Raw genomic sequence first — 25,905 nt, 5'->3', positions numbered from 1 at the left:
ACTGAGTACTGAGTAGAAGCAATGAAGAAGAAAACACTGAGTAAAAAGTTCAGTATTCATGTAACTTGGTAGCCCCTATTCAAAAATCCAGAAAAATGTTCCCAGTCATTCAGTTTATTTAGGCAGATATATATCTTATAAAAACATTCTATTATAAAATCTTGCTATGATTTGGGCTCTCAATAGGCAACCCAACTACTGAAATCATTGGTTTCTTCTAGAACTTATCAAAAAGAAATTCCCGTATCATTAAGGGGACAATGTACTTCTGAAAACTATGTCCCAAAGGAATAATTCCCAAACAGGTAGTGGACTCCCAAAGTATGTAATGGGGGGAAAAAAAACCCCTTTGGATATCCCAAAGGTTTCTATAATGACAGTGAAAGACAATTTAAGAAACCTGAGACTTTATAGCTCTTGAAATTCTCTCTCTCACATAAGAATTAAGCCCTAGCTGGTGTGGCTCAGTGGGTTGAGTGCTGACCTGAGAACCAAAGGGTCACCAGTTTGATTCCCAGTCACCACACATGCCTGAGGTGAGGGCCAGGCCCCCAATAGGGGGCACCAGGCAACCACACATCGATGTTTCTCTCTCTTTCTCCCTTTCCCTCTCTCTAAAAATAAATTAAAAGAAAAAAGTCTGCCCTGGCTGGTATGGCTTAGTGAATTGAGCACCAGCCTGTGAACCAAAGGTTCAATTCCCAGTCAGGGCACATGCCTGGGTTGTGGGCCAGGTCCCCAGTAGGGGGTGTGTGAGAGGCAACCACACATTGATGTTTCTCTCCCTCTCTTTCTCCCTCACTTCCCCTCTCAAAAAGTAAATAAAATCTTTAAAAAAGAAGAATTACGTTAATATACTTCCTTTCTCAGAAAAGTACTGACATAGTTTTAGGAGAATTACAGACTCTCAAAACAAAAAGTGTTATTACAGAATTGCTAATTACTGGCATACTGGGACATTATCAAAAGAATTAGAACTATTACACTTACTGTACTGACATACAGTGGAGAAAAGAAGCACAGTCCTATTATTACCTAGTAATTTGAGTAGCATGCCACTTAATTACCTTTTTTAAATGAAATAATGTTGGAAAATGCCAAATAAAATGAAGTCATACACAATGAACTTCTCTGGAAATATACAGAGGAAATAAAACCAGGGATGTTTCATTCTTTCAATGACAAACCCAGTAATTTCTTAATAATTATGCTCAAGAGTAAATACTTTTAGAAAAATCCTTGATTTTCTTTGAAAATTTTTTGTGTATTTTTGTTTGAATAGGAGTGAGTATGATGTTCTGGGAACTCTTTGCAAACAAACTAATAAGAATATACTTAGATAGTCTGACATTAAAGAGGCTAGTGTGTTGTCTAGGTTGCACTCTTTAGAATATATTCTTGGATGCATCCCTGCTGAAAGTGAATGTACAGCAATTATCTATGCCAGTCTAGTTTCTGTTTATGCTTGCTGGATTTTGATTATCATGTAACATACATTAGGGGTAGAAAATTAAGTATTTTATTTTTAAAAGTCACCTGCTGTAATGTGAAGGCAAGAATTAAGATATTTTAAAATTGACCATTTTGTTTAATTAAACAACCAAGAACGTGGTGAAGGACAGAAAGTAATGGATAATAAAAGGGATACACACACACACACTACAGAACAGTGTAATGAGAAATCTCAGAGACTAACATACTTTGTGGTTTGAATTTAAAACATCCAGTAACTACGAAGAGGCAGACTTATTGTGCAATATAAATACAACAAACATCTTAAAGACAATAGAAACAAGTTATAAAACACAAAAAAAGAGCTAAATTACAACTTCATACATATGCACACATAACAAAACTGAGAGGTTAAAAGAGGAAAAGATTTATTCAGGATAAAATTTAGAATGTAATAACTACTTAAATAAATGCTTCGGCAACAGTAAACAGTTCATTCAACAGCTTTATATAGAAATACAACTATCACTTGAGTACTCAAGTGAAAGGCCTCATCAAGACAGAAGCAAAAAGGCACAAAGTCGGTGAATAGAAATAAGTGAAGTGAGCAAAATCATAATGGGAGGATGAAAGGAAGACCACCAACTCTGTGAGGAAAAGAATATAAAATTAATTAAAGAGGAGACCTATAAAGTTAAAATGAGTAAGATATGAAACATTAGCCTGTCAAAGAATCCAATGTTAGAGGTAAAATAGCAAGTACAGTACTTACAGGTAGGTCACAATAGTGTAAGGGTACGCTATGCAAAGGCCTGCAGACCAGGGATTTGCTCAAATGCAACTCCAGAAGAGGACTGACTTCTAGGGGTGAGGGTGAAAGGTCCAGAAATATACTTGTCTTCTGTTTATCCCTGAGGTATTAGGCTCCATGTAAGCTCAGAAGATAGCTTAACTCTTGCAGGGCTTTGGACAAACTGTACCTTCAAAACATTTGGCATCTATCTGAAAGCTCTGAAAATATTACTCTTTAAGGAGATGAGAATATCAAATCTCACTCTTTCAGTAAGCAAGCACAGTTCTTGGCAACTACAAATTAATCTTTAGTGATAGTTTTGCTTAGAAAAATCTCACCTTTAAAAAAGTTATTGATTTGGGAGAGAGAGACAGAGAGATATGTGGATTTGTTTTTTCACTTATTTCTGCATTCATTGGTTGATTCTATGTGCCCTGCCAGGGGATCAAACACACAGCCTTGGCATATGGAGATAATGCCCCAACCATCATAGCTAAACAGCCAGGGCAAAATCTCACCCTTTTGAAAGGAAATGGGCAATGGTTTCCTTTAAACACTGATCCCCCTCACCATTCTACCTTACCTATTAGAAGCTCACCTTTCATACAAAATGTGAAAATTTCCTTTAACAACTAAAACACTGCAGTGGTGGTTAATACCATGCCAAGATTCTTCCACCCTAACATCCAGCGAGCGGTGCTGCAGAGAAGGCTGTGTTGAGAAATACAAGATGTTTTCCAGTGATTCACAACCAGCTCAGAAGATTTCTATCAGTTTTTATCCATGTCTAAATGAATTGTCAATTTGAGAACTGACAAAAGACTAGATGTACAGGATAGATCAAACACCAGGGAAGTGTGAATTGTGTAAGTTGCTTCATCAAATCCATTACCCTAAACTATTACTGCTTTGCTAGTTCAGTTTTAAACCTCCCACCAAGCCTGTCTCTTCACACACACGCCTACCCTGTCGTTGACCAGTGTCCTTCATCCTGCCTTGCAGACCCACTGGGATGCCTCTCTTGCAACCCAGGTCTTCTTAAATGGAAAATGTTGTTTTCCTTATCATAACTCTTCTTTTCTTTTACAGGGTGGGACAATTCCAAAATACTCGGAAGAGAAGCTTCTCATGTTCTGGTCCTAAGAGGTTGACAATTTGTTCTGAAACCTATTCGGTGACCAATACAAAAGAAATTCTTCAGTAGAAGACATTATCTAATTAACTAACAGAGGACGTTATTCACACCACAAACTCATCTCCTAGTATTGAAAGTGTCCCACACCAGATGGGCCCTCAGCTGGTAAGAAGAATAACCCAGAGAACCCAACTGAACTGACAGGCTGAGAAGAACAGAAAACTAAATAATCTGTGCTGTTGGTGTGATGGTAGGATGTAGTAGTCACCAATTATGCAGCTCCTCTGATTTGGGTTTGAGACATTCTTTAAAAGAAAAACACATCGAGTTCTAGGTCTTTCACTTTTAACCCAACTATGCTCAGTTATTGAAAAGAATGGTCCACTAAACATCTGTACACCTCCACTACACACCTTTTCTTTGACGACTCACTTCAGGGCTGCCCCTTAAAGGGTAGGAACTGCTGCATTTGCACAGCTGCTGCAATGACAGGAAAATTCCCTGCGACACTAGAGACAGGTAAATAAAGAAATTGTATTCGCTCCGAGATAGAAGGAAAGGGTTCTTCTGCCAGTGAAGAGTTTACATAATGCAAGTGAAAACCAGAAAGCTCTGCAGGCCTACCAATGGAGATGCAAGGCTTGAGCTCCTCTTTTCCCACCACTTCTAAATACTCTCCAAAAGCCTTCTCTACTCTCCCAAAGATCCACAGAAATCAACACCTAATGATGTATAACAGTCTGCACACGGCTACCCCAAATGTTCCTACTCAACTTTATTATTAAAATACAAAAACACGGGCCAAAAATGAAAAAAACAAAAACCCTAACCTCCCGCTTCTGAGTCCAAAGTACGGAGTAACCAAAAGGAGCCGGGGAGTTTTGCCTCCTTGGAAGAAACAAGGAGAACAAGGAGCTGCCCCCAAACCTACGCCACGCCCAGGAATGCAGTGACAAGCCCTAAAACTCCACAGCCGTCGGGGCAGATCCCTTCGCGGCTCGGCGTAGCTCGGGCCCCGCGGCCAGCGGCCGGCCTCTTCCCCCAGCTTCTCACAAAGGAGAGTGGTTCAGTCCAGAGCATCACCCTGCACCTGATCCCTCAACAACTGGCGGACGGGCAGGGGACGGTGGATCGCGGAGGAGGAGGAGTTACTGAGACCAAAAACTATGAGGCTTAGTTTTATGCAAAGACCCTTGAACTAGCACTGCGGAAGAGGCAGGAAGGGGAAACCTACCTGAACTAGTCCCGATGCTTCCTTTCCAGCCAACGTTTCCCAATGCCTCCCTTCCAGCCAGCGTTTTCACTCACCCTTTTGGAGAACAAGGGGCCTTCCGGCGGAGCATGGCCAGCCCTCACCTCAATCAAGCTTGCTAGTAGTCCGTTCTCGCTAGGCTCCGCCCATCGACTCTCCCACCCACCAATAGCAGGGCCGACGCCTGGTCTCTTCCAGCAGGGTTGTGTGAGTGCTATCCAGGAAGTCTCTCGAGGGTGGGAGGTCCTAAAAAGCTCGGAAGTATACGTAGGTAACCTCAGATATGCCTGATTGAAAATAAAATCCGGCGGTACCTCGCCTCTGAAGGCTCAGTTCACAGGCGTTCAGGCTTCTTGGCATTTCTTTTAACCCCCGCCCTTGGGGGCGCTCTAAGTCAAGTCATTTAGTTACCTGTTTCTGGGAAGCCATCTTGGATTGGGCTGGTGCCTTGGGGACAGGGAGGAGGGAATGCTTTAAGAAATTGGAGCTGTTTTTGGCGTTCTGTGGAACTGCTTAGGTCGAGCTCCAACATAATCTTCTTTATATAAGCAGATGGAGAGAAACTCTGGATAATGCTGAATGCAGTTACCAGCAATCATCACCCCCTCTCATAGGAGTGAAGTGATCTTACCAAATAAAAGCAAAAGTGAGTTCTTAGAAAGATAATAGGTTTTCCCAGTTCCTGGAATAATCCGTTGTAGTAACCTTACTCAGGATATCAGCATAAGATGAACATAAGTTATTTATCTATTCTACATACTTCTAACCCAGTATTCTGACTTGGTACAGAGGACTAGGAATCAATAGGAAGTGAACAAACAGGATTCAGGATAGAATTTCATTTTTCTTTAAAGGCCTAAGTTCATCAATAGACACAAACTATCTGTATGGTGAATACAGATAGAGCAAATGATGGAAGCCAATTATGAGACAGCCTTAAAAATATTGGCTGCAGAGTAATTTTCTAATAACTGCATTTAAATTGGAAAGGAAATAATTTTATAGTGGCTGAAATCTTCTTGTGCTCAATGAGATTTTCCTTTGTTTCCTAGTCTAAACTACTTGCTACAAGTTTTTGTTTTTTGAACTGGGGAGTGAAAGTAGTTGTTCCAAATCATGAAAGTGATTTCTCAAGGAATAATGTATTTGCATTGTCACACAGACTTTAAAAAGTCAGTCAATATTTCATCACAGGAGTGGTAAGACACAGCTGCATCTGTATATTGAACAAAGTCTGTTGGCAAATGTTTCCCCTATCATTATATCCAATTTGGGGTATTAGGATTTACCAGAACAATGTGATTGTCTGTAAGGCAGATATAATCTTAATTATTACTAGTTTTTAGAATGAGAACCCATTTTATTTCTGCTTATTTAATGCAAAATAAACTTGCTGTCCTGACTGATATGACTCAGTGCATTGGGCATCATCCCAGAACCTGAAAGGGAGCTGTTACGATTCTGGTCAGAGCACATGCCTAGGTTGCCGGCCAGGTCCCCAGTAGCAGGTGTGCCAGAGGCAACCACACACTGATGTTTCTCTTCCTCTCTTTCTCCCTCAATCCACCCTCTCTAAAAATAAATAAAATCTCTTTAAAAAGTAAATGAATTTGCTATCAAAGGAACAGGCTATAGGCATTATAGAAAGAAGTATGGATGTGTCTGGTCTAATAATTTCTGCTGTCTGCAATGATCTATAATAGTATGATTTAGACTGCTTTCAATTATATGATTTCCAACAGTCTTGGCCTTCAACAACCAACCAACATTCATATTATCTCATAACTACTATACTTCATCAAGGGTGGGAGATCCATTTTCTATAATTTGTGACCATTTCATTCAGAACATCAGCAATAATCAACACAGATCATGAATTTGTCCAGATACTTTTGTTTCCCATGTTTATCTTACAGTTGGTCAAATATTCAAGTATAGAAGGTTATGAATGGTTTGGAGAATAGAACTGGATGTAGGAATTCTTGAATTAAAGAGAGAGGCCCCAAAATATCAAAATGATATACTTTAATAGCTCTGAAAGCAGCAGCTCTAGATAGAATGTTCTTTGATCAATGCTGTGATGCCTATAATCACTCAAGATTTTTTTTGGTTGGTAAAGAAAAACTGTACAGAAACTGTAGGGTTATATTTACTGTTGTCCCAGCTGTGAGGGTATACACTTACCCCAAATTCAACAGTTTCAAATAAATCCCTTTTGGAATGAAGTAGTATTTAAAAAAAAATAAAAGCATAATCAAAGCAATACCCAAAATGTCTTCCACTTCCTGTGGTGCAGGGTTAACTGTTACTACTACTAGTGGGGGCAGAATCCAGTACAGAATGGATGTATCTCAAGGAGTACTTCTTCCAATACCTTTGATATAATTCCCTACAAGGAAAGTATCTACTTATGTTTGGGATACAATCAGAAATGACACATGAAATATGAGCGGCTTGGATACATGCATATATTTAATAATGAAACAATTCTCCACCACCAACAAAAAAATTAGAAAAATTCATGAGACCTCAGTATTGTGTAGTAGTATGGGACATCACAGCAAAAAGATTCAGCAATTGACCCAGAAGACTGAATGATGAGGAAGCCAAGGCAAATTTGGCTAGGATAGTATTATATATGCTCTTGAAAAGGAGAATGGCTAGAGAAGTACCCACTCACTAGACTGCTTAGAAGCAGGCAGATTTACTGTACACTGCATGAAATGGAAGCAAAGAGCTAGGGAAGGGAAAGAGAGGAGAGGGAAAAGAGCAATATAGAATAACCCAGGGTACGCAGATGGAAGAGACTGAGATAGAGTTACAAATAGATGACTTCTGTTTCCTCTGAAGTTTAAAATAGACTTGTCCAAGTCTTTAAGTATGTCAGTTAAATTCAATGACCACATAAATAGCACTAGGCACTGTGAAGGGATGGTGGAGGGAGCGGTTTACAAAAGTATAGGGATAACATGGTCCCTTCTCTCAAGGAGCTTACAACTTATGTGAGGAGACAAATTCCACACACAAAACAACTATAAAACATATTTACAAAGCAACATAAATACAAATTAATATACATATGAATAAACAACATATGAAAGCTAAGGGGTGCTGTGTCAATAATTGTTTAGAAGTTCTTAGGTCAGTCAAAGACTTTGAAGGAAAAAGTTTTGGACTTTGAGTATAATGTTAGCAGAGAGTAGGGCATGTGCAAGGACAGAGAAGTAGAAGTAAATATGATGTCCAGTAAGTAAGCAGGTTAGCTTGATTAGAATAAAAAGTCTCAACAAGTCCCATTAAGAAGTGAGTGTGATGAGACAATAGGGGTCTATTCAGTGAGAGACACTACAACGTTAGGTCTGGACCCTAAAACCAAATAAACAGGGAAAGATGTTTTCTTTAGGTAATGATAGTAAGTGGCCAGAGGTTCAGGAGCAACTCCACTGTTTTCAAAAGTTTCATAGTTACTCTTAGACAGGGCAACTAGTAATAGAATGGTAGAGAAGTATTCAGCATCCTTGAGCAGTTCAAGTAGAAGGAATTGCCTTCTGCAAGAACTCTTACAAAATGGCATGTGGAAAAACTCAGTAAGGTTTCTAGACTGAGGAGCTAGCCAGATCCCAGTTATCTCAAGTGCTCACGCAGAATGTCCCAGACTCTTATTACTAAGTCCTGTTGGGGAGCAGATTATGTATACTTCTAAAGTAATTTATTTTGAATTGCCATGACAATCAACTTTTATCCTAACATTTTAGAAATTAAAACAGGAGGCTAAGAAGAGCCCTAATCTATAGGTAATGCTCACGTCCCTGAAGAAGGGACAGTTCAGTAAGGGCCCAAATTCTCCCCTGGTCGTTAAGTGGAAAGGCAAAACATCACACCTTGAAAAAGGCTTTTCTCAGCCAAAGTAAGACCTCTTTCTTTAAGCCTATTGATCTGAAGCTCTTCCAGGAAGGAAAAAAAAGAGTCCAGGCCAGGTGTTCAGCAGCAGCCAGAGTTGGACTCTATGTCACCAGAGTTCCGCTGGGCGGTGCTGGGTCCCGCTGATGTTGAAATACACTGTTGAGGACCGATCTTGATGCCATTTGCCTGTAAAAGAAAAGAAACAACAGTTCCCACCTCAAGTGCTAAATTAAATGGGAGAAAGAAGGGAGATAAAAGGAAAAAGCATTAATTACACTTTCTAAAAGCAGATGTGACCTTGGCAAGCACCCATGTGCCCTAATCACACTTGTGGAACAACAGTCTGTGACGGTGAAGATCAGATGACCGGCTGTAGTATGAGTATTATAGATGACTAGAAATGGGTTTTGTGCCCTTTTTAAGATGACTATTGTGATTAACATTCATAGCTATGTGCGGAATCAGGATGTGATTAAGAAAGGGGAGGAGCAGGCAAAAGAGTAGAAGTCGTATATTAGCATACAATTCTTTTTTGTTTTGCCCCAGAATTTGCCCTGCTGAGCAATTAAGAATTACACCTCTCCCAAGCGCTGGATGGTAAAGAACTGAAATGGAGAAGAAAACCTCCCATACTGTATAAGCCTTTTAGATCACCAAGTAATAATCACGTTAAGCATTCCAGGTATCAGACTTGAGGAAAAAAAAAACAAACAGAAAATAAGGGCAAGTTTCTGTGCACCCACATGAAAAAACCAACTCTGAACCTACATGGTCTCAAATAGTATACTTTTAGGGGATGCTTACATTCTAGGGAGCTTCCCATCCTCTTTAAGACAAAGCAAAGTTAATTGCCAGCCCCACCCTTTCTCACCTCATTGTGGACATCAAATAAACCTTGCTGGATCTTCCTATATATTTCTTTGGCTGTATTAATGAAAGCCTAAAGGAGACATAAATTAGACTCAAGTTTAGGTACATAAATTAGGAAAAGAGAATATAAATGTTATTCCTATTTGCATTTTTAAAGTGAATTGGGAACCATTAGAAGAACTAAGTGAAAATGCAAAAGGTCCCACAAAGTCCTTGTAAAAGCCATGAAGCGTAGGTTCAAAAAGGAAAAAGGAATTACATGGCATTTTGGTTCTGCCCAGTATGTTCCTAGATGGGCACCCTCTACATATAAAACAGACAGGCTTAATCAGTTATTGAAGATACGGTCAACACCAGGCTGAGGAATGACTATAGCAGAACCCATTAGACTCTCCAACCAAAGTAATTTACAAATAACAGTGGTATCTAATCAAAACTTACAATTAATGTTACCCAAAACAAAAGTATAACCTTAGAAACCAAAGTAGAAAAACGGACAATTCCTTTAAAGGCAGACATATGGTCACTCTGACCGCAAGACGTCCTTTGCTTACCCACGTCTCTGAATAAAAGGACAAAGATAAATGATGTAACCTCTGAAAAGCTTTCCCTACTTTTTTTTTTTTTTTTTCCAAATAGTACCTCTTCAACATTGCAGGCTGTTTTCGCTGAAGTTTCCATGAATATAAGTCCATGTTCACGAGCAAAGGCCTCTCCTTCTTCTCTCTTCACATCCCTGCGGGACTCTAAGTCACTGCAAGAGATTAATTGGAGAGAAAACTAAAGTAAGATTCAAGCGAAAGAAGAAACTCTTCTAAAAGAGTCCTATTGCTATTTCAACTGTCAGTTAATCCATACAGAATGTAGATCCTACATGATATTCTCTTATGTAAGGTTACCGATTTCTATAGTCTCTTGGAAAGTATCCTTCAGATCCCTGAAAGATGCTGCAGGGTTGAGGATAACACCTTATTCTATTACATAGAACAAGATTTATAAAGGGTTAGGCAATCCCCATAGTGGCTCAAGGCTTATGCCCTGTGATTCTTTTTCAAATGAGATACAGTGAGAGCAAAGAAGATTAAAGGGAAATTCCAGTTGTTAGAAAAGGAAAAAAGTCACAGATGTCCCATCCCATTGTGATGAGTCTTCCTCCTCTACTGGAATTAGTCCACAAGGAGAGAAGGGCAGTTGCCTTCACTTTCACTAGTCTCATTTATAGTATGTATAATAGCAGCTTGCCATCAGGTAAATGAAGGATTCAGAAAAAAAAATATGAAGTCAGGTGATACGGGGATGAGAGAATACAGCCAAGGACTGAGGAAGGGAATAAAGAATGGCATGGGAAAATTATCCTTGTCTCCCTCTCTCCAGCATCATCAGTGTAGTCCAAGCCACCGTTCTCGCACTTGCAGTACTGCAACTGGGATCCCACTTCAACCTTTGCTCTCCTCCAGAAACACCTTTTAAAATCTGATCAAGCCACTGCTTTGCTTGACTTTTTTTTTTTTTAAAGATTTTATTTATTTATTTTTAGAGAGGGAAGGGAGGGGGGGAGGGAGGGAGAGGGGGAGAGAAAGAGAGAGAGAGAGAGAGAGAGAGAGAGAGAGAAACATCAATGTGCGGTTGCTGGGGGTTATGGCCTGCAACCCAGGAATGTACCCTGGCTGGGAATCGAACCTGGGACACTTTGGTTCCCAGCCCATGCTCAATCCACTGAGCTACGCAAGCCAGGGCTTTCTGCTTGACTTTTAAATGCTTCCCACTGTGCTTAGAATATCCAAACTCCTTACTAAGACCTGTAAGTGCTAAGCGATCTGGCTCCTGTCTACTCGGCAACCTCACCTAGCACCATCCCCCCTTGATTCAGTCCAACCATACCAGGTTTCTCTCTGTACCATAACTTCCTTAGCTTCTTCCAATTGGAGGCTTTCACAGTTTGTTCTCCATATCTAATATCTGGGTGTTGGTTTTTTTTTAAGCCTTTGCCCACCAAACTGTTATCCATCCTTCAGATTCCAGCTTAAATATCACTCTTAATCAAAAATGGGTATCTTGTTATTCTTTCATGGCAGTCTTTTTTCTTTCATTGCATTTACCATAATTTATAATTAGATACAAATAATGTATATTTAATATCTGTTATCCTCACTAAACTCCATAGGAGCAGGGACATGAATTATTTTTGTTTCACCTTGTACACTTGAGGTCTGGCATAGTGTCTAGGACACAGGTTTTGCATAAAACTGACTAACCCAATACATGAGTATAGTTAGTCTGTGGCCACTTTTCAAATGGTACAACCTAGGGACTATTATGAACTCCCAAAGGTTCCACAGGACGCTTCAAATTTTCCAGGGAAACACAGCAACATTCAACATTAGAACATGACATTAACTACAAGCTTAAGATACTTCACAGTATCAACATTAGATCACAACAGATGCCATTTCGTATCTTCATATCTTTGGAAGCCAAGTTTTTGGCAGCTGCTGTGATAAAAAGCAAGTACCATGCAACATCAATTTGGAACAAGAAGTGAGAGTGACAGTGTCCAATCTTGATTCCAAGGTCTGAGAAGCTATGCAGTGCCCAACAGACACATACAGGTTATCAATAAATAATTATGGCTATTTAAGAATGAAAATTTTATTAAACATTGTTTTCTTTTAGCCGTGGTCCAGAAGCTTCAGTTGGTTAGAGCACCATTACACACCTGATCAGGCCTCATACAAGGAGCAACCAATAATGCACAAATGGGTGGAACAAGTTGATGTTTCTCTTTTTCTCTCTTTCCCTCCCACTCTAAAGTCAATAAATTAAAAATGTTTTATAAATTGTTTTAGCTTGGATGGGGTAGCTCAGTGGATTGAGCATGGGCTACAAACCAAGGGATCTCTAGTTTGATTCCGTCAGGGCATGTGCCTGGGTTGTGGGCCTGATCCCCAATTGGGGGGCGCGTGAGAGGCAACCATGCATTGGTGTTTCTCTCTTTCTCTCTGTCTCTCCCTTCCCCTCTCTCTAAAAATAACTAAAATCTTTTAAAAATTGTTTTAGTTTATATTTTTCTTTATTTTTATTTAGCTGTTTTTGTTTAGCTGTGACTCCAGATAGGATCCAAAAAGGATTTTTACCATCTCTTCTCTGGGTTTTATGGAGACTTACTCAACCCTTCTATGTTGGCCTCTTTAGGTACCATGTATGTTTTTCATTCCTCAGTTACTAGGTTATAACAAAAACACTTACATTGTTTAGATCCAAGTATTTAATAACAAAATAGAAATTTCTTATATCTTATGGGTGCCCTAGAAAATTTACTGAGAATAACAAGTTTTGGGGAAGATGTGGAGAAATCAGAACACTTGTACATTGCTGGTAGAAATGTAAAATGGTATAGCCATTATGGAAAAAAGTATGGAAATACCTCAAAAAATTAAACACAGAATTACCATGAGATCCAGCAATTCCACTTCCGGGTATGCCCCCAAAAAATCAAAAGCAGGGGCCCACACAGATATTTGTATGCCCATGTTGACAGCAGTATTATTCACAAGAACCAAAAGGTGGAAACAACCCAAGGACCCATCAGTGGATGGATAAACAACTGTAGTAAATACATCCAATGGAAAACTATTCAGCTGTAAAAAGGAATGAAATTCTGACACATGCTACAATATGGATGCACCTGGAGGACACTACGTTAAATGAAATAAGCCACCATCACAAAAGGGCAAACACTGTAGATTTCACTTATACGAGGTGCCTAGAGTAGTCAAACTCACAGAGACAGAAAGCAGAACAGCAGTTGCTGGGGCTGGTGGGATGGAGAATGTGGAGTTAGTGTTTTATGGGAACAGAGCTTCAGTTTGGGAAGATAAAAAGTTCTGGAGATGGATGGTGGTGACGGTTGCAGAACAACATGAACATACTTAATGCCACAGAACTGTACATTTAAGAATAATTAAAAGCATAAAATTTATGTTATACATATTTCACCACAATAATTTTTTTACTGAGATATTAAGAGCACCATAAACTAAAAAAGTCTGGGGACCAAGTGATTCAATGTCCATAGAGTACCGAGATGACTGTTGGTACTTATTATTTATTCAAATAAATTTTTACCTCTTATTCCCAATCAGCATGATAACCATGTTGGAGCTAGAGTGTTGCCTGGCGTCCTCTAACCATGAGGTCAGGTGGTTGAAGGTTTCACGCCTACAGCAGAAAAATTTAGAAAGTGGGTCTGAGGCCCATTTCAAAATGCCAAAGAAATTCCAAATGTATGGGAAAAGGAGAAAAGCTACATGTGCAAATCAAAAATAAGACGCCATTCTTCTTTAGCTTTCTGATTTTGAGAACACAGAGAAGAGTCTCCCTCCCGCCCACCAGCTCTGACTCACCTTGTGATGTCGTACACCAGCAGGGCTCCGGCTGCTCCCCTGTAGTAGGAACGGGTGATAGAACGGAAGGATTCTTGCCCAGCCTTTCCCACCAACATGGCAACAAAAAATATCCCAACAAAACCAGGTTATTTTCAGAGAACTGACTTAATCACATGCCATAATTTTTTTCTTAAGTTCTATAAGAAAAAGGAATTATCGAAAGGAAACATGACTGCCCAGGGAGAAACTCAGGAGGGAAATCAATAGGACTTAATTTTTTAAATAATTTCTATTAAGAAAAGAGAATTTGGAAAGGAAGTATGATTGCCCAGGGAGAAACCCAGGTGGGAAATCAATATTTTTTAAAGGGAATGCAATTGATATTTTGGGTGGGTCAACTCTTCCTGTGAGACCAACTATCAAATTGCTGACTGTCATCCCTGGTCAATGTGACACATTTCCATACATTTCCCAATATCTCCTAAGAGAACTAGACATAGGAGTAGAAACTCAGTGCATGTTGTACTGTCAGTGCAAATGTGATGTCAAACACATCACTTTAACCTTTCTGGTTTCCATTCCTTTATCTGTAAAAAAGGAAAATTATCTTAGAATGCCAATACCCTGTCTAATGGATGTTTGATTTCAATGAATCAATGCAGAAAATTAGTCAGATACAAAGCACTTAAATTGGGCATATGCTGATGACCTTAGTATTTTACTAACAAAGGCAGGATTACCAAAATGTCCCTTGCTGGGATCTTGTCATGGCAAATAGGAATAAGGCACAGGGAAAGAAGCCCAGGGTCCAGAACAGAGTTTTCCTTAAAAAAAAATTCAACTGTTCACACTCTAACCTCATTTCCAGTTGAGGTCAAGATATTAAGTTTTATTTATAACTAAGCAAATTACCAATGCCCCCACACAATGGGTACTTTTGCTTTCTTGATGGAGCAGTTCTCCCCACCTCTCTGTACCTTAGGGGAAGCAAAAGCATCTTTTAAATAATAGTATTCTGAATATGTGAATACCCTGGACATTGAATCTATTCTATTAGGAAAGTTTCCACCTTCTTGAAATCAACTAATCTCATATCCCTACATTTGGATTGGGAAGGAAGGTTGTTATATTTTAAAGATGGCAAAACTAAAATGCGAATGTGGGAAAATGGCTTTCTCATAGTATAATAACAATAATAGTGATGACACTAATACCACAAATAGAAAAAATCAGGTTCAAAGCAGTAAGTTCAGTAACTGGCCAAAAGTTACGAAGTTTATGAATTCTGAATCCATATCTTAAACTTAGGATCCTCACACAAAAGTTTGTTTTCTTGGTCATTATGTCATATACTCTAAACCTGGGTTTGAAGATGAGAATTCCAGTACCCAATTCTAAAGTTACTCTTCCAACACAAGAATCTCTTCCCAAAAGAATCATGCAAATGTTTTGAGTTGCCTACCTGTTAGAACATCAGAGTCCAAAGATAATTCTAAAGAACTTCTTGGTAATACTAGTAATACTTTAAGATTTAAAATATATGTTTTCCCTCCAAGAACTCACTTAAAGTTTTATTTATTCCCTAATAGTTTTATGTCTTAAATGGATACATTTTGCTTTTATCTCTTATTTACTCTTTTCTATTGTTTTTTTAATGTATGGAGTTTTCCATTTTTAATAATTTGGTTAAACAAAATACACCTTTTGTAAACAACAGCCAACAAAGCACAAAGCCAACACAAAAAGAGGGGGTGAGGAACAAAAGCAAGAAAAACAAAAAGCCTAGAGTCACCCCTTACTAGGCATCAGGGTCAGACCTGCCCCCTTCCTGAAAGAAAATGGGGCTTTTTGCCCTCGGGCATCAGCATGGGTCATCGTTCCTAACCACCAGAATTGGACATGAACAGAGAAACCAGCCCTGAAATTGTTTTAAGTGTCTTTGCATATCCCATTGGCTTATGGACTCCAAGTACACATGGGGACTCCTTTGAATTGCCATTTCCACAGGCCCAACCAGATTAGAGAAGAGTTTCCTCCTCTTCCCAGGAGATGGCTTACTATCTATCACTGGCAGTGCCAATGGGCCCAAAGTACTTGTGACAATCAGCAAGGATGGCTGTAACTTCTGACTGGTAGTGGTTGGAATGACATTTTGCAGGGATAAGGTAAAGAGCTCTCTGTGGTGCCAAGGAGGTCTGATGTAGAAAATAGTGCAAAAGAGACTGCAGTCGGTTGCTTAGATGGTGTAATGCAGTAGCCACTTGGTGGCCTCTGTTACTCAATATAAAAAATGGCCTTGTAGGATTGAAGATACATGTGCAGAAAAAAGTGCTGGTGTAAACATGTGCTCCAGTCACAGTGGGGAGGAGAAAGCCTCAGCTTCATCCATTTAGCTTGCCCAAGTTTGACATGCAAACCCCAAACTGGCTTTACTGCTGAAGAGAAGTCTGGCCAGCCGGGCGGCTCTCAGGCCTGCCATGACCACTGACCTATAAGGGCTAAGCAGGCCATCTGTGCCTGTCTACCTGCCTTCAGGCAACTACAACCACTTAGGTAATACAGTGTGGTATAACACATACTTCCCCCGCTTCTCTCTGTATTCTAAAGCTAGAGGAGAAAAGTGGCCTACAACTATTTAAAGAGGAATAGGGTAGTCAATTACCAATTGATCTGAAAAAGAAACTACAAAAAGATAACAATTCTAGTCCCTATAATATAATGCACATAACCACCCAACACGAGGACTCTGCTTGTCACTATAGTGACTCCAAGCCCAGAGCTTCTGATTCTACCTATTCTTTTCACAATACTTTCCTCCCCCAACTCTGTCTTAAACTAGTGGAATCTGATGTCGAAGGCAGGCTTAATTTTTTCTTGACTTTGTCAGAGTGGGTCAACTAGGAAAATTGCCCTTTGCTTATCTTGTGCCCCAGAGACTCCTAAATTAATGTAATGAAGTGGCAGGGACAATGCTGGAGTAAGACAGCATTGACTGTTGTCCGTGGCTTTGGCCATGTCTTCTTAGGTATCTAGCTCACTCTGTCATGCTGGAATGTTACAGGATTCAACCATTTGGTATGAAATATCAGAGAACATGTCATTATAAAACTCCAAGGATGGCCATAAACTTCCCTTAAAAATAGGGTGAAGGGTGGCATTCAGCGTTGGAGATGGTATGCTGTACTGCTGCTGGGGTTTTGGAGACAGTATCCTGAGAGGCCCTTTTTCCTCTGGGTCCTTCAAACCAGTCACATGGGCTTTGCATGTACTATGTCTTCAGACCACTAGTTGCCAGGAAAGGGGAAATGGAGGCAGCATCTCCAGGTAAATCAGAGCAGCAGTGAAATCCAGGAGAACCTCTGTCAAGTCCTCAGAGGAAAGGGACAAATAAGCTAGGACCCACCTTTTTTTCCCTTCTCTTCAAATGAAACAAGGGTCTTCCACTGCTGCCCTAAGCACAGAGCTCCTACCTTCCTTCCCCAGGAACAAGTAACCCTGGTTGGTTCCTTTAACATTTCACATATATATCCTATTGACCTGTCAAAGCTGAGAAGAAAAACCCCATGAGATGTCTAGGGAAGTGACAAGGGCAGACCCACTGTACAGGGCACAGGACATCACAGAGAATTTAGGAGATGGAGCTGAGGGAAGGTTGGGCAGAACTGTTACACATCAGCCCTCCAACTCTGATGGGTCTCCACCTCTTCTGGTACCACCAGCAGGAGTTCACAGTTCTTTCCTTGCAAATGATGTTTTAGAAATTTCCTGAGCTCACTCTCACCTCCAATCCACTTGGTCATCTTTAGTTTGGAGTCAAGGTTGTAGCAGGCACTGCCCACTTCTTAAACACAGATCCAGTGCTGCCTTTTGAGAGGCAGCTTCAATAGACCCCAGCAAAGGCTGGAGGATAGATTCATGATGAAGCCCATGACATTAGTGAAAGCAATGGTACTAACATGCCTGTGTTTGTCCCACCAAACAGCTTCACAACCTTTGGTCTGAGGTGCTACCATAATGGCATTCATGTCATAGTTCCCATTTCCCAGCATGCTCTTCTTGTGAGGAGTAACCATGGCGTTTGGAGACAATCTCTGGAAAATCTCTTGCAGCATTTCCCAGGTGAATGCATTGCTCTACTGGAAGATGTTATTGAGGGCATGCAGGGCACGCAGGGCACAAAGTTCCTTATGTGGTTTCTCATGGTAGATTTGTGGGAGTGCAGCCTGGGGCAGCTCCAATGCAGATTTGGCCTTGTCTCCTTTCCATGGCACTCCAACTAATGTTTTTTATTTTAGTTTTCCAGAGAGGCTAAAAATACCCCACCTTTCCCTTCTAAGGGAAAATGTAAGCTTCTTAGTCTGTTCAGGATTCCTGAGGTCCACCGTATTTTCTGGTGTCCATGATTTATGCTTTGTCAAGGAAAGAAAAGATTGGAATCAAAAGGGAAAAAATCCACCTCTTCTCAATAGAAAAATAACCTTTGGATTAGTGTATTTCACACACTGTGAAAATGTAGAATTTGGAAAACCTAATAAAACCAAAGACCGTGTTCCCTTTTACTACCCTCCAAAAAAGCCCCACGATTTTCTTGCTGCATTTTCCTCTCTGGAAAAGCCAATCAGGCCTCAATGCAGGAGGACCAAACAGAATTGGCCACATTGCTCCTTTTCTTTCATTTCTTTCAAACCAGAACACCATTGGCTCAGAAGACAAGGGCTAGGTGGTGGATAAAAATGCAAAATTTGAGCAGCTAGCTAGGGCTGGCAGCGTGGGATTGCAGGCAGTGCTGGAGCCTCCAAGGCAGCTCTACATTCATTCTGTTGCGGTGGGGCCTGGCAGGGCATGGACACAGGCCACGGGTGCAGCTCCTTCAGAGAGCATGGACTCTCACCTCCTTGCTGCAGCCTACTGCAGGCTGCCACCTGGAGCTGTGGGCCACCATCTGGGTGGCACTCCTCCACTCTATCATTTAAAGACCTTCCTTTCCTGTGACCCAGTGAGAACAGGGAAAGTTTGAGGAAGACCCACATGATGGTTGAATTATATGGTAGCATTTAACTTTAGCAGCTGAAAATACTTCCAGTGGGTCATCAGAAAAGGCCTTTTTTAAAAAGATTTTTTAAAAGATTTTATTTATTTGTTTTTAGACAGAGGGGAAGGGAGGGAGAAAGAGAGGGAGAGAAACATTAACGTGTGGCTGCCTCTCGCACACCCCCTACTGGGGACCTGGCCCGCAACCCAGGTATGTGCCCTGACTGGGAATTGAACTGATGACCCTTTGGTTCACAGGCTGGCACTCAATCCACTGTGTCACACCAGTCAGAGTGCTTTTTAAAATCAAATCGCTTTACCTATTCATCTCAATCCATTTCATGAACCAAAGTTTGTGAGCCAATAAGCTAGAAAGAGTGACTGGTTGGATTTTGGCTAGTCTGTCATCAGTGAGAGGTACCTCTGTGCATCCCCAATAAAAAAAATCTGAAGCAGCAAAGACTAAGATGGAGGTGTGATAAGAGAATTAATAGTTTTCTAATTTCTCCCAAGTGGAAGGACCATACTGTAATTTCAAAATATATACTTAGAAGTATCAATTCCTAAAAAGTCTGATACACTCATTTTCTAAGAGTCAAAACACATTCCAAAATAAAATACAAATGAATTTGAGATTACTTAATCAATATTTTATATTACCTACAGTACAATGCCTCTTCAGTTAGCACAGTTATTTGGGGAACTATAGATACAGAATGAAGAAAGATAAAAAGTAATATGGCTCTCTAAATCCTTATCAATAGCCAGAACAGTGACAACAAATCACTTTGGATAACTTGTTCTCTTTAAAAATATCTTCCTGGTAATCCTTAAACCGTTTGCATGTAAGATGGCTTTGGGAGTGAAGGAATGGGGTCAACAAAGTGGAAAGCCAAGGGAGGGGATGAACAATGGACAGGAAATCAGGGGCAACAGGGGAGAAATATCAGGCTTACCTGGAGAGTGGCAGAGGAGACAGATACCACATTAGAAGTAGGAACATTCTTTTAAATTATACATATAACTATATATATAATTGTACACACACACACACACACACAGAGGGTCCAGCAGAAGTAATGCCTGCTTGAGTGTGGTTAGTAGAGTAATAATATGGTTAATAATTTATAGTTTTAATTTGAACATTTCACTTAAAATGTCATATGGTATACTTGAGTGTGATATTGTTATGTTACAGAATTACATGCTTATGATTTTGTAATAAAAGATTTTGCGATAAAAAGTGGGTGTTATTTGTGTTGGACCCTGTGTGTGTGTGTGTGTGTGTGTGTATTCATTTATTATTTTTTTAAATATTTATTTATAGGGCAAGGGAGGGAGAAAAAAAAAGAGAGAAACTTTGATGTAAAAGAGAAACATCAATTGGTTGCCTCTCATATGGGCCTCAACCAGGGGCTAAACCTGTGACTCAGACATGTGCCCGGACTGGGAATCAAACTGGAGACTTCACTTTGTAGGACCATGTCCAACCAGCTGAGCCATACCGGTGAGGGTAGTAGGAATCTCTTAAAAATTTCAAAATAAATAGGAAACTCCAATATTCTGAAACCTAATATCTTTTAATAATTCAACAAAGATTAGTCTAATCTCAAAACAATTACTAAAAGGAAGCAGAGCCTTGGCTGGGTGCCTTGGTTGAAGCATCATCCTGTACACCAAAAGGCTGTAAGTTTGATCCCCTGTCAGAGCACATACCTAAGTCTCAAGTTCAATCCCTTGTTGGGGGTGCATGTGGGAGACAACCAATTGATGTTCCTCTCTCTCTCTCTCCCTCCCTTCCTCTCTCTCTAAAATCAATAAACATGTCCTTGGGTAAGGATTTAAAAAAGGGGGTGGGAGGGGAGCAGACAATAACTTGGCCAGCTGCATCACAAGTGACTATCAGGCCATGTGGTTCTGAGGATCCTGTCAACAGAGCAGTGGCTGTCAACTTTCTCTCTAAGGAAAAAAGGAAAATGCCAGCAAGCCAACACTAAGACATTCTTGCGATCACAACCATGATACTAACTGGCAGCTATTGGGTGTTTTGGCATCAAAAGACCCAGTTTTGAAAATTATAGAGGTTTAAGTTGAAAATGTAGAGTCTAGCTAATACCATTCCTGACACCTACAGATTTTTCATTCTTTGTCACCTCCACAGAACTTTTCCTGTGGACTCTTTAGGTGGGCAACTCTATCTTTGTGGAAATACAAAAACCAGGGATAATAACAGGGAAGTTGCAATACTTACTTGGACTAATAGTGAAAAAGAGCCCCTACAATAAAAAGGAGAAGGGAACAACTGGCAGCTGTCTAAGAAATACATGAACTTAAATTTGACAGCAGATATAGAGTAACACCTTTCAGGCTTTATTGAGAGAAAAGGGCTAGAGACAAACTGTTCAAAGAAGCTGGAAGTTTTAGAGGTTATCTAGCTAGTGCTACCACTATCACAGATGTGAAGTGATTCATGTTCCTATAATAAGGGAAATCCAATAGAGTAAAATGAAAAATCTAATCAGAAGGGCAAAAGGTTAATAAAATGTTTGCAAATACAACCATCAACTATAACAGAAGAATATCATCACAGTTTTGGATGCATATTAATCAGTGTATCCAAAAAGTAGTAACAACCTTGGAAACCACCAGAGAAGGGCTCAGGGCAAAAAGGGCCCAGAGCATCAAGTAACTATTTTTAAGACAGACATCTGCCCTGTCCAGGTAGCTCAGCTGGTTAGAGCATCATCCCAATATACCAAGGCCACAGGTTTGATCTCTGGCCAGGGCACATACAAGAATCAACCAGTGAATGCACAACTAAGTGGAACAACAGTTTTTTTCTCTTTCTCTCTCCCTTCTCCTCTCTCTTTCTTAAAAAAAAAAAAATCATCAATTAAAGAGAAAAAAAAAGACATCTGTTGGGGGATGTTGGGTAGAGAAAAGGGAGAAAAAAGGAACAGACTTGTGAACTGCTTCAGCCCTCAGTTCTGAAAAAATATAGAATCAGATAATAAGTAAATAAAAACAAAAATTTTAGCTGAATGTTAGAAACTATGTGCCTGTTCCCTTTAACTTAAAAAGAGAGACTAGAATATTATTTTTCTTAGGGAAAACAAAAGTACAAACCAAATGAGATAATGCACATGAAAGCAATTTTATCGTGATAAAATCACACTAAGTCAAGATAAATTTTGGCAGTAGTACATTTGTCAAATTTCAAAATATGTATAACCCTTGACCCAGAATTCCATTTCTGGGCAGGCATTCCACAGAAATCCTCAAACATCTGCATAAAGATGTGGTAAATAAGAAAGATCAGCCCTGGCTAGTGTGGCTCAGTGGATTGAGCACCAGACTGCGAAGCAGGGGGTCACCAGATTGATTCCCAGTCAGGGTACATGCCTGGGTTGCCAGCCAGGTCCCTGGTTGGGGGCATATGAGAAGCAATCACTCAACTGATGTTTCTCTCCCTCTCTTTCTCCCTCCCTTCCCCTCTCTCTAAACATAAATAAAATTAATCAGAATAAAAACTTTTTAAACTTTTAAAACTTTTTAAAAAGGAAGAATAATCAATGAAACTGCAGTGGTAAAAAAATGGAAACCACCTAAATTTCCATCAACAGGCAGATGGTTAAATTAATTATGGTACAGACATTATATGATTCTATGCAGTGGTTGAAATAGATCAGGCAGATCTATTTGTATTGACATTGAAGTCTGCACAACATAGAGATCACTAAAAATACCTAAGTCACAAAGCTAGGTCTACTTTGTTCCAACTCTAAAAACAAAAAACAAAACCACTACCATACATTTGCTTATGTTTTTATTTCTGAATCTAAATACAGAGCAAAAGTCTGAATTATTAATAGTGGTTTACTCTGGCAAAGTAGAAACCAACATTGGGAGGGACAGAAGTTTATGGGTATAAAAAGTAACAATCACTTTTTATTCTACACACATTGTTGGCTTTCATTTACTAGAACAAATTACGTGAGTTATTTAAAACAAAAATGTGAAAATATGGCATTCTGAACTTGTAACTGTGACAGAAGGAAATGAAAGCTCCCTATCTCTTTGATTTCACTCTTCCCCTAGTTTCATCTCCACCATCAGCCCCACCCAAAGAGCTCTTTTCCCCTGCATCAGCCTTTAGTGTTATATTTGGATCTTAGTTACGGAGTAAACTATTTTGTCCTCTCTCACCGTATCCCAGATTTGCAGTTTGATTTGTTTTCCATCAATGTTGACCATACGAGCCCCAAACTCCACACCTGTCAGTGAAGACCAAGAGAAAGAATGTGATTCTCATGAACAGCCATGTTGAGTGATAGGTTCCTGCTTTTCTTCACTATGCTAATGACTTACCCTCCATCTGCCCTCAGTGCCACTAAGTCCATTATCACTGCCTATTTGCTACAATTAATTTTGTGTTCCTTGAAGTTTCATTTCTTTTCTAAAATTAAAAGCTGTGTGCTAGGTGATAATAATATCAGGAATGTAACCAAAAAGCAGATATGGGGATAAAACAAATTAAGTCAGTTAGAAAAGGTGAATAAATTTTTACCAATGTTAATTAATGCTTAAATTTGATTATGTAGTATTTAATTTCATAGCTTTTTAAAAAACTTCTAAAATTTTTGAAAATATTTCCTAGCATTTTCTTAAAGTCACTCTTTAGTCCTCTACATAAGACAATATTTCTATTTTTACAATCCTAGAATTTTTTGAGAAAAAAAAACAACATATCTAAGACATAGGTTTTCAAGAATGATATACTTGACACCTCTTCACACCTCCAATAATGCTCACACTTCTCAGAGGAGTATGGAAACTGACAGTATGAATAAAGGTTTTGGTTTACCTGGCATTCATCTTCTTTCAAGGTAATGTCAAGACAAAACTTAGAAACCAAAACTCATTTACATTAAACACTTGATCATAAGTCAAACAATTTGTCCTATTTTCTACTTTTATATAGTACTTTACTGGAGGAGTTGATTTCCAAGTAAAAAAAGAGCACAAATTTAGCTTCTGTTAATAGGTCTATTCAGTATTCCACAATATGCATATACTTGGAATCTCTCTCTCAACTCTAAGGTGCTACAGTCAATAAGATTAAAAAAGTGTTTTCTTACTGCTGTTTTACCGCTTCATCAAGAATAGTGATAGCTACTGAAAAAAGTCCCTAATGTTTTTTCCCCCTTCTGGAAAATAGGAATGGAATTCAATGTGGAAGAATTAAAAACCAAAACTTCGTCTCCTTTTATGCAACTTTTTCTAGTTATGCCCTCAGAGACTCTTATATTTTGCACATTTTTTCTATCCAACTGCCTTGTTTATCTTGGCAGAGGGAAAACATGATTTGATCACATAGTGTCTCTGACTTAAAACTTGTCATTTACTATTTCCTTCAGGTGTTTCAAAACTTGGTCCCTAATTTATTCTCTAGCTTTACCTTTTTACCACTCTCCACTTTAATATGGCTCCAGACATAGTAAACTACTTTGTTTTCCAAAGGTAGCCTGATCTGTCATTCCTGAGCCTTTGCACGTTATTTCCTCTTCCCCAATCACTTCTCCTTTGTCTCTACAATCCCTTTGCCTAGTTAACTCCTGTTCATTCTTCAATTTCCAGGCTTTCTTGATAGAGGTGGCAGTCTCTCCTCCCCTTTTTCAATGGAAAGTTGTCACTACACTGTATCTACCCCCAGCTCCACCTCCTATGTTGGAAGTTAGTATTTAAGGGCAGGTAATATTTGCCTTGTTAATGAATTGCTGTATCATGGGCACCTATCACAGTGTGGGTTTCCACTTAATGTTCATTTCTGAAAATATTTTCCTGGTGATGCTATCCTCTAATCCTTTTGTAACCACATTAGTTACTTGGCTCTGAATAAGTCCTTTAGAAGCGGTAGTAGCTCCAAATTTTCATAATGTGGGGCTTGGAGGTGGTGATATGGTAAGAATGGGAGTCAGAGATTTTATTCAGACATTGCATTTGCATGACAAGAAGGCTAGTTTTATGTAGTATTCCTTTGAGCTGAAGTTATGGAGATTATGGGGAAGGGCTGCTAAGGCCCTAGCAGGCCATGCCCTACCACATATGTGAGGGAGATGTTCATACTTTCCAGGATCAACCGTGTGTTTTTAGAACTCTAACATATTCTTTTCCTTATACGTTACTAATTTAATCTACCTTTTAATTTTAAATCTGGGATGGCTCTTCAATTTGCTTCTTCCTCCCCGCCACTCAAAAAAAACTACATATTGATGATTACCTTTGCAAATACATGTGAGGCTCGCCCTAATTTACCGTAAAGCGAGTTCTAAAGTAAGTAATTATGTTTTGCAGGATCTTTCATAAACATTCAAACTGCATTTGGAAAAAAAACCCTAGAGCAACTAATTCGTATCTCACCACGTTTCTAAAGTAACCTTTTAATGATTTACTCCCCATTACACTACACCCCATTTACAGCATTTGACTGGTCACTTTTCTTTTAACTAACTTTGGACTAGTTTAAAAGAAGGGAGAGCTAACTTTTTTACTTCAAACCCTGAAGGCTGCTAACTTTCCACTTTAGCCAATCAGGTTTCATTACTGTTCTCAGAAGGGTAGATGCAATTACCTATTGTGAGGTCGTGGACAGGCTGGAACCGCTTGTCTGTAAACTGCAGGAGGAGACATGACTTCCCCACACCTAAAAGAGGACGCACGTTCTAGCATTCAAGCGGCCTGGGAGCAGTACAGAGTCCGGGCGTCCGAGACTAAGGAAGGGGAACCCCTGAGCCCCGCCCCCGACCGCCCCGCCCCCGGCCGCACAACACATAACCGCCCAGCCTACTAAATGACCCCGCCCCCAAAACCTGCTTTGGGATCCCCGCCCCAGCAATGAGGGCAGTCATCCGCAGGTTACCTGTGTCCCCGATGATAATGTATTTGAAGAGATAAGCATAAGTCATGGTCCCGTTTCCTCTGGATTCCGGGTCCGCCCGACTTCAACAGCCACTTACCTCCGGCCTCTCTAGCCACTCAACCCGCCCATCTCCGGCCGCTCTAGCCCAGATCACGTCTCTATTGC

The 25,905-nt window shown here is 39.8% G+C and overlaps 2 protein-coding genes, 1 non-coding gene and 1 pseudogene across 4 annotated transcripts in view; all 4 read right to left on the bottom strand.

Moving 5' to 3' along the window:
* The window catches only part of CHD8 (chromodomain helicase DNA binding protein 8), a 62,596-nt gene extending 57,807 nt beyond the window's left edge, over positions 1-4,789 (bottom strand). The window contains 1 exon segment of the mRNA XM_036030787.1: positions 4,615-4,789. The gene's annotated coding sequence lies outside the window, so the exon portion shown is untranslated.
* Positions 4,790-6,869: 2,080 nt separating this feature from the next.
* Positions 6,870-25,890, bottom strand: RAB2B (RAB2B, member RAS oncogene family). 2 transcript variants are annotated; one of them, XM_036030773.1, is made up of 9 exons: positions 25,741-25,890; positions 25,453-25,524; positions 23,028-23,095; positions 14,703-14,767; positions 13,809-13,847; positions 13,531-13,623; positions 10,048-10,159; positions 9,407-9,475; positions 6,870-8,721 (listed from the first exon to the last, which is right to left on the bottom strand). In XM_036030773.1, exons 1-9 carry the CDS (start codon positions 25,784-25,786, stop codon positions 8,614-8,616), a joined length of 672 nt encoding a protein of 223 aa, XP_035886666.1. In that variant the 5' UTR covers positions 25,787-25,890; the 3' UTR covers positions 6,870-8,613. The 2 variants fall into 2 exon arrangements, with proteins under 2 accessions (XP_035886666.1, XP_028360102.1); XM_028504301.2 differs by lacking the exon at positions 14,703-14,767 and having other exon boundaries at positions 13,809-13,891.
* LOC114490387 lies at positions 12,502-12,619 on the bottom strand. The gene has a single exon (XR_003683947.1). It is a non-coding gene; the product is annotated as a small nucleolar RNA SNORA26 (small nucleolar RNA).
* LOC118501531 lies at positions 15,647-18,073 on the bottom strand (annotated as a pseudogene).
* Positions 25,891-25,905: the final 15 nt, after the last annotated feature.

The sequence above is a fragment of the Phyllostomus discolor genome, chromosome 1, assembly GCF_004126475.2.
Source record: "Phyllostomus discolor isolate MPI-MPIP mPhyDis1 chromosome 1, mPhyDis1.pri.v3, whole genome shotgun sequence".
Classification (NCBI taxonomy): Eukaryota; Metazoa; Chordata; class Mammalia; order Chiroptera; family Phyllostomidae; genus Phyllostomus; species Phyllostomus discolor.
This window is presented reverse-complemented; position numbering and strand designations above follow the sequence as displayed.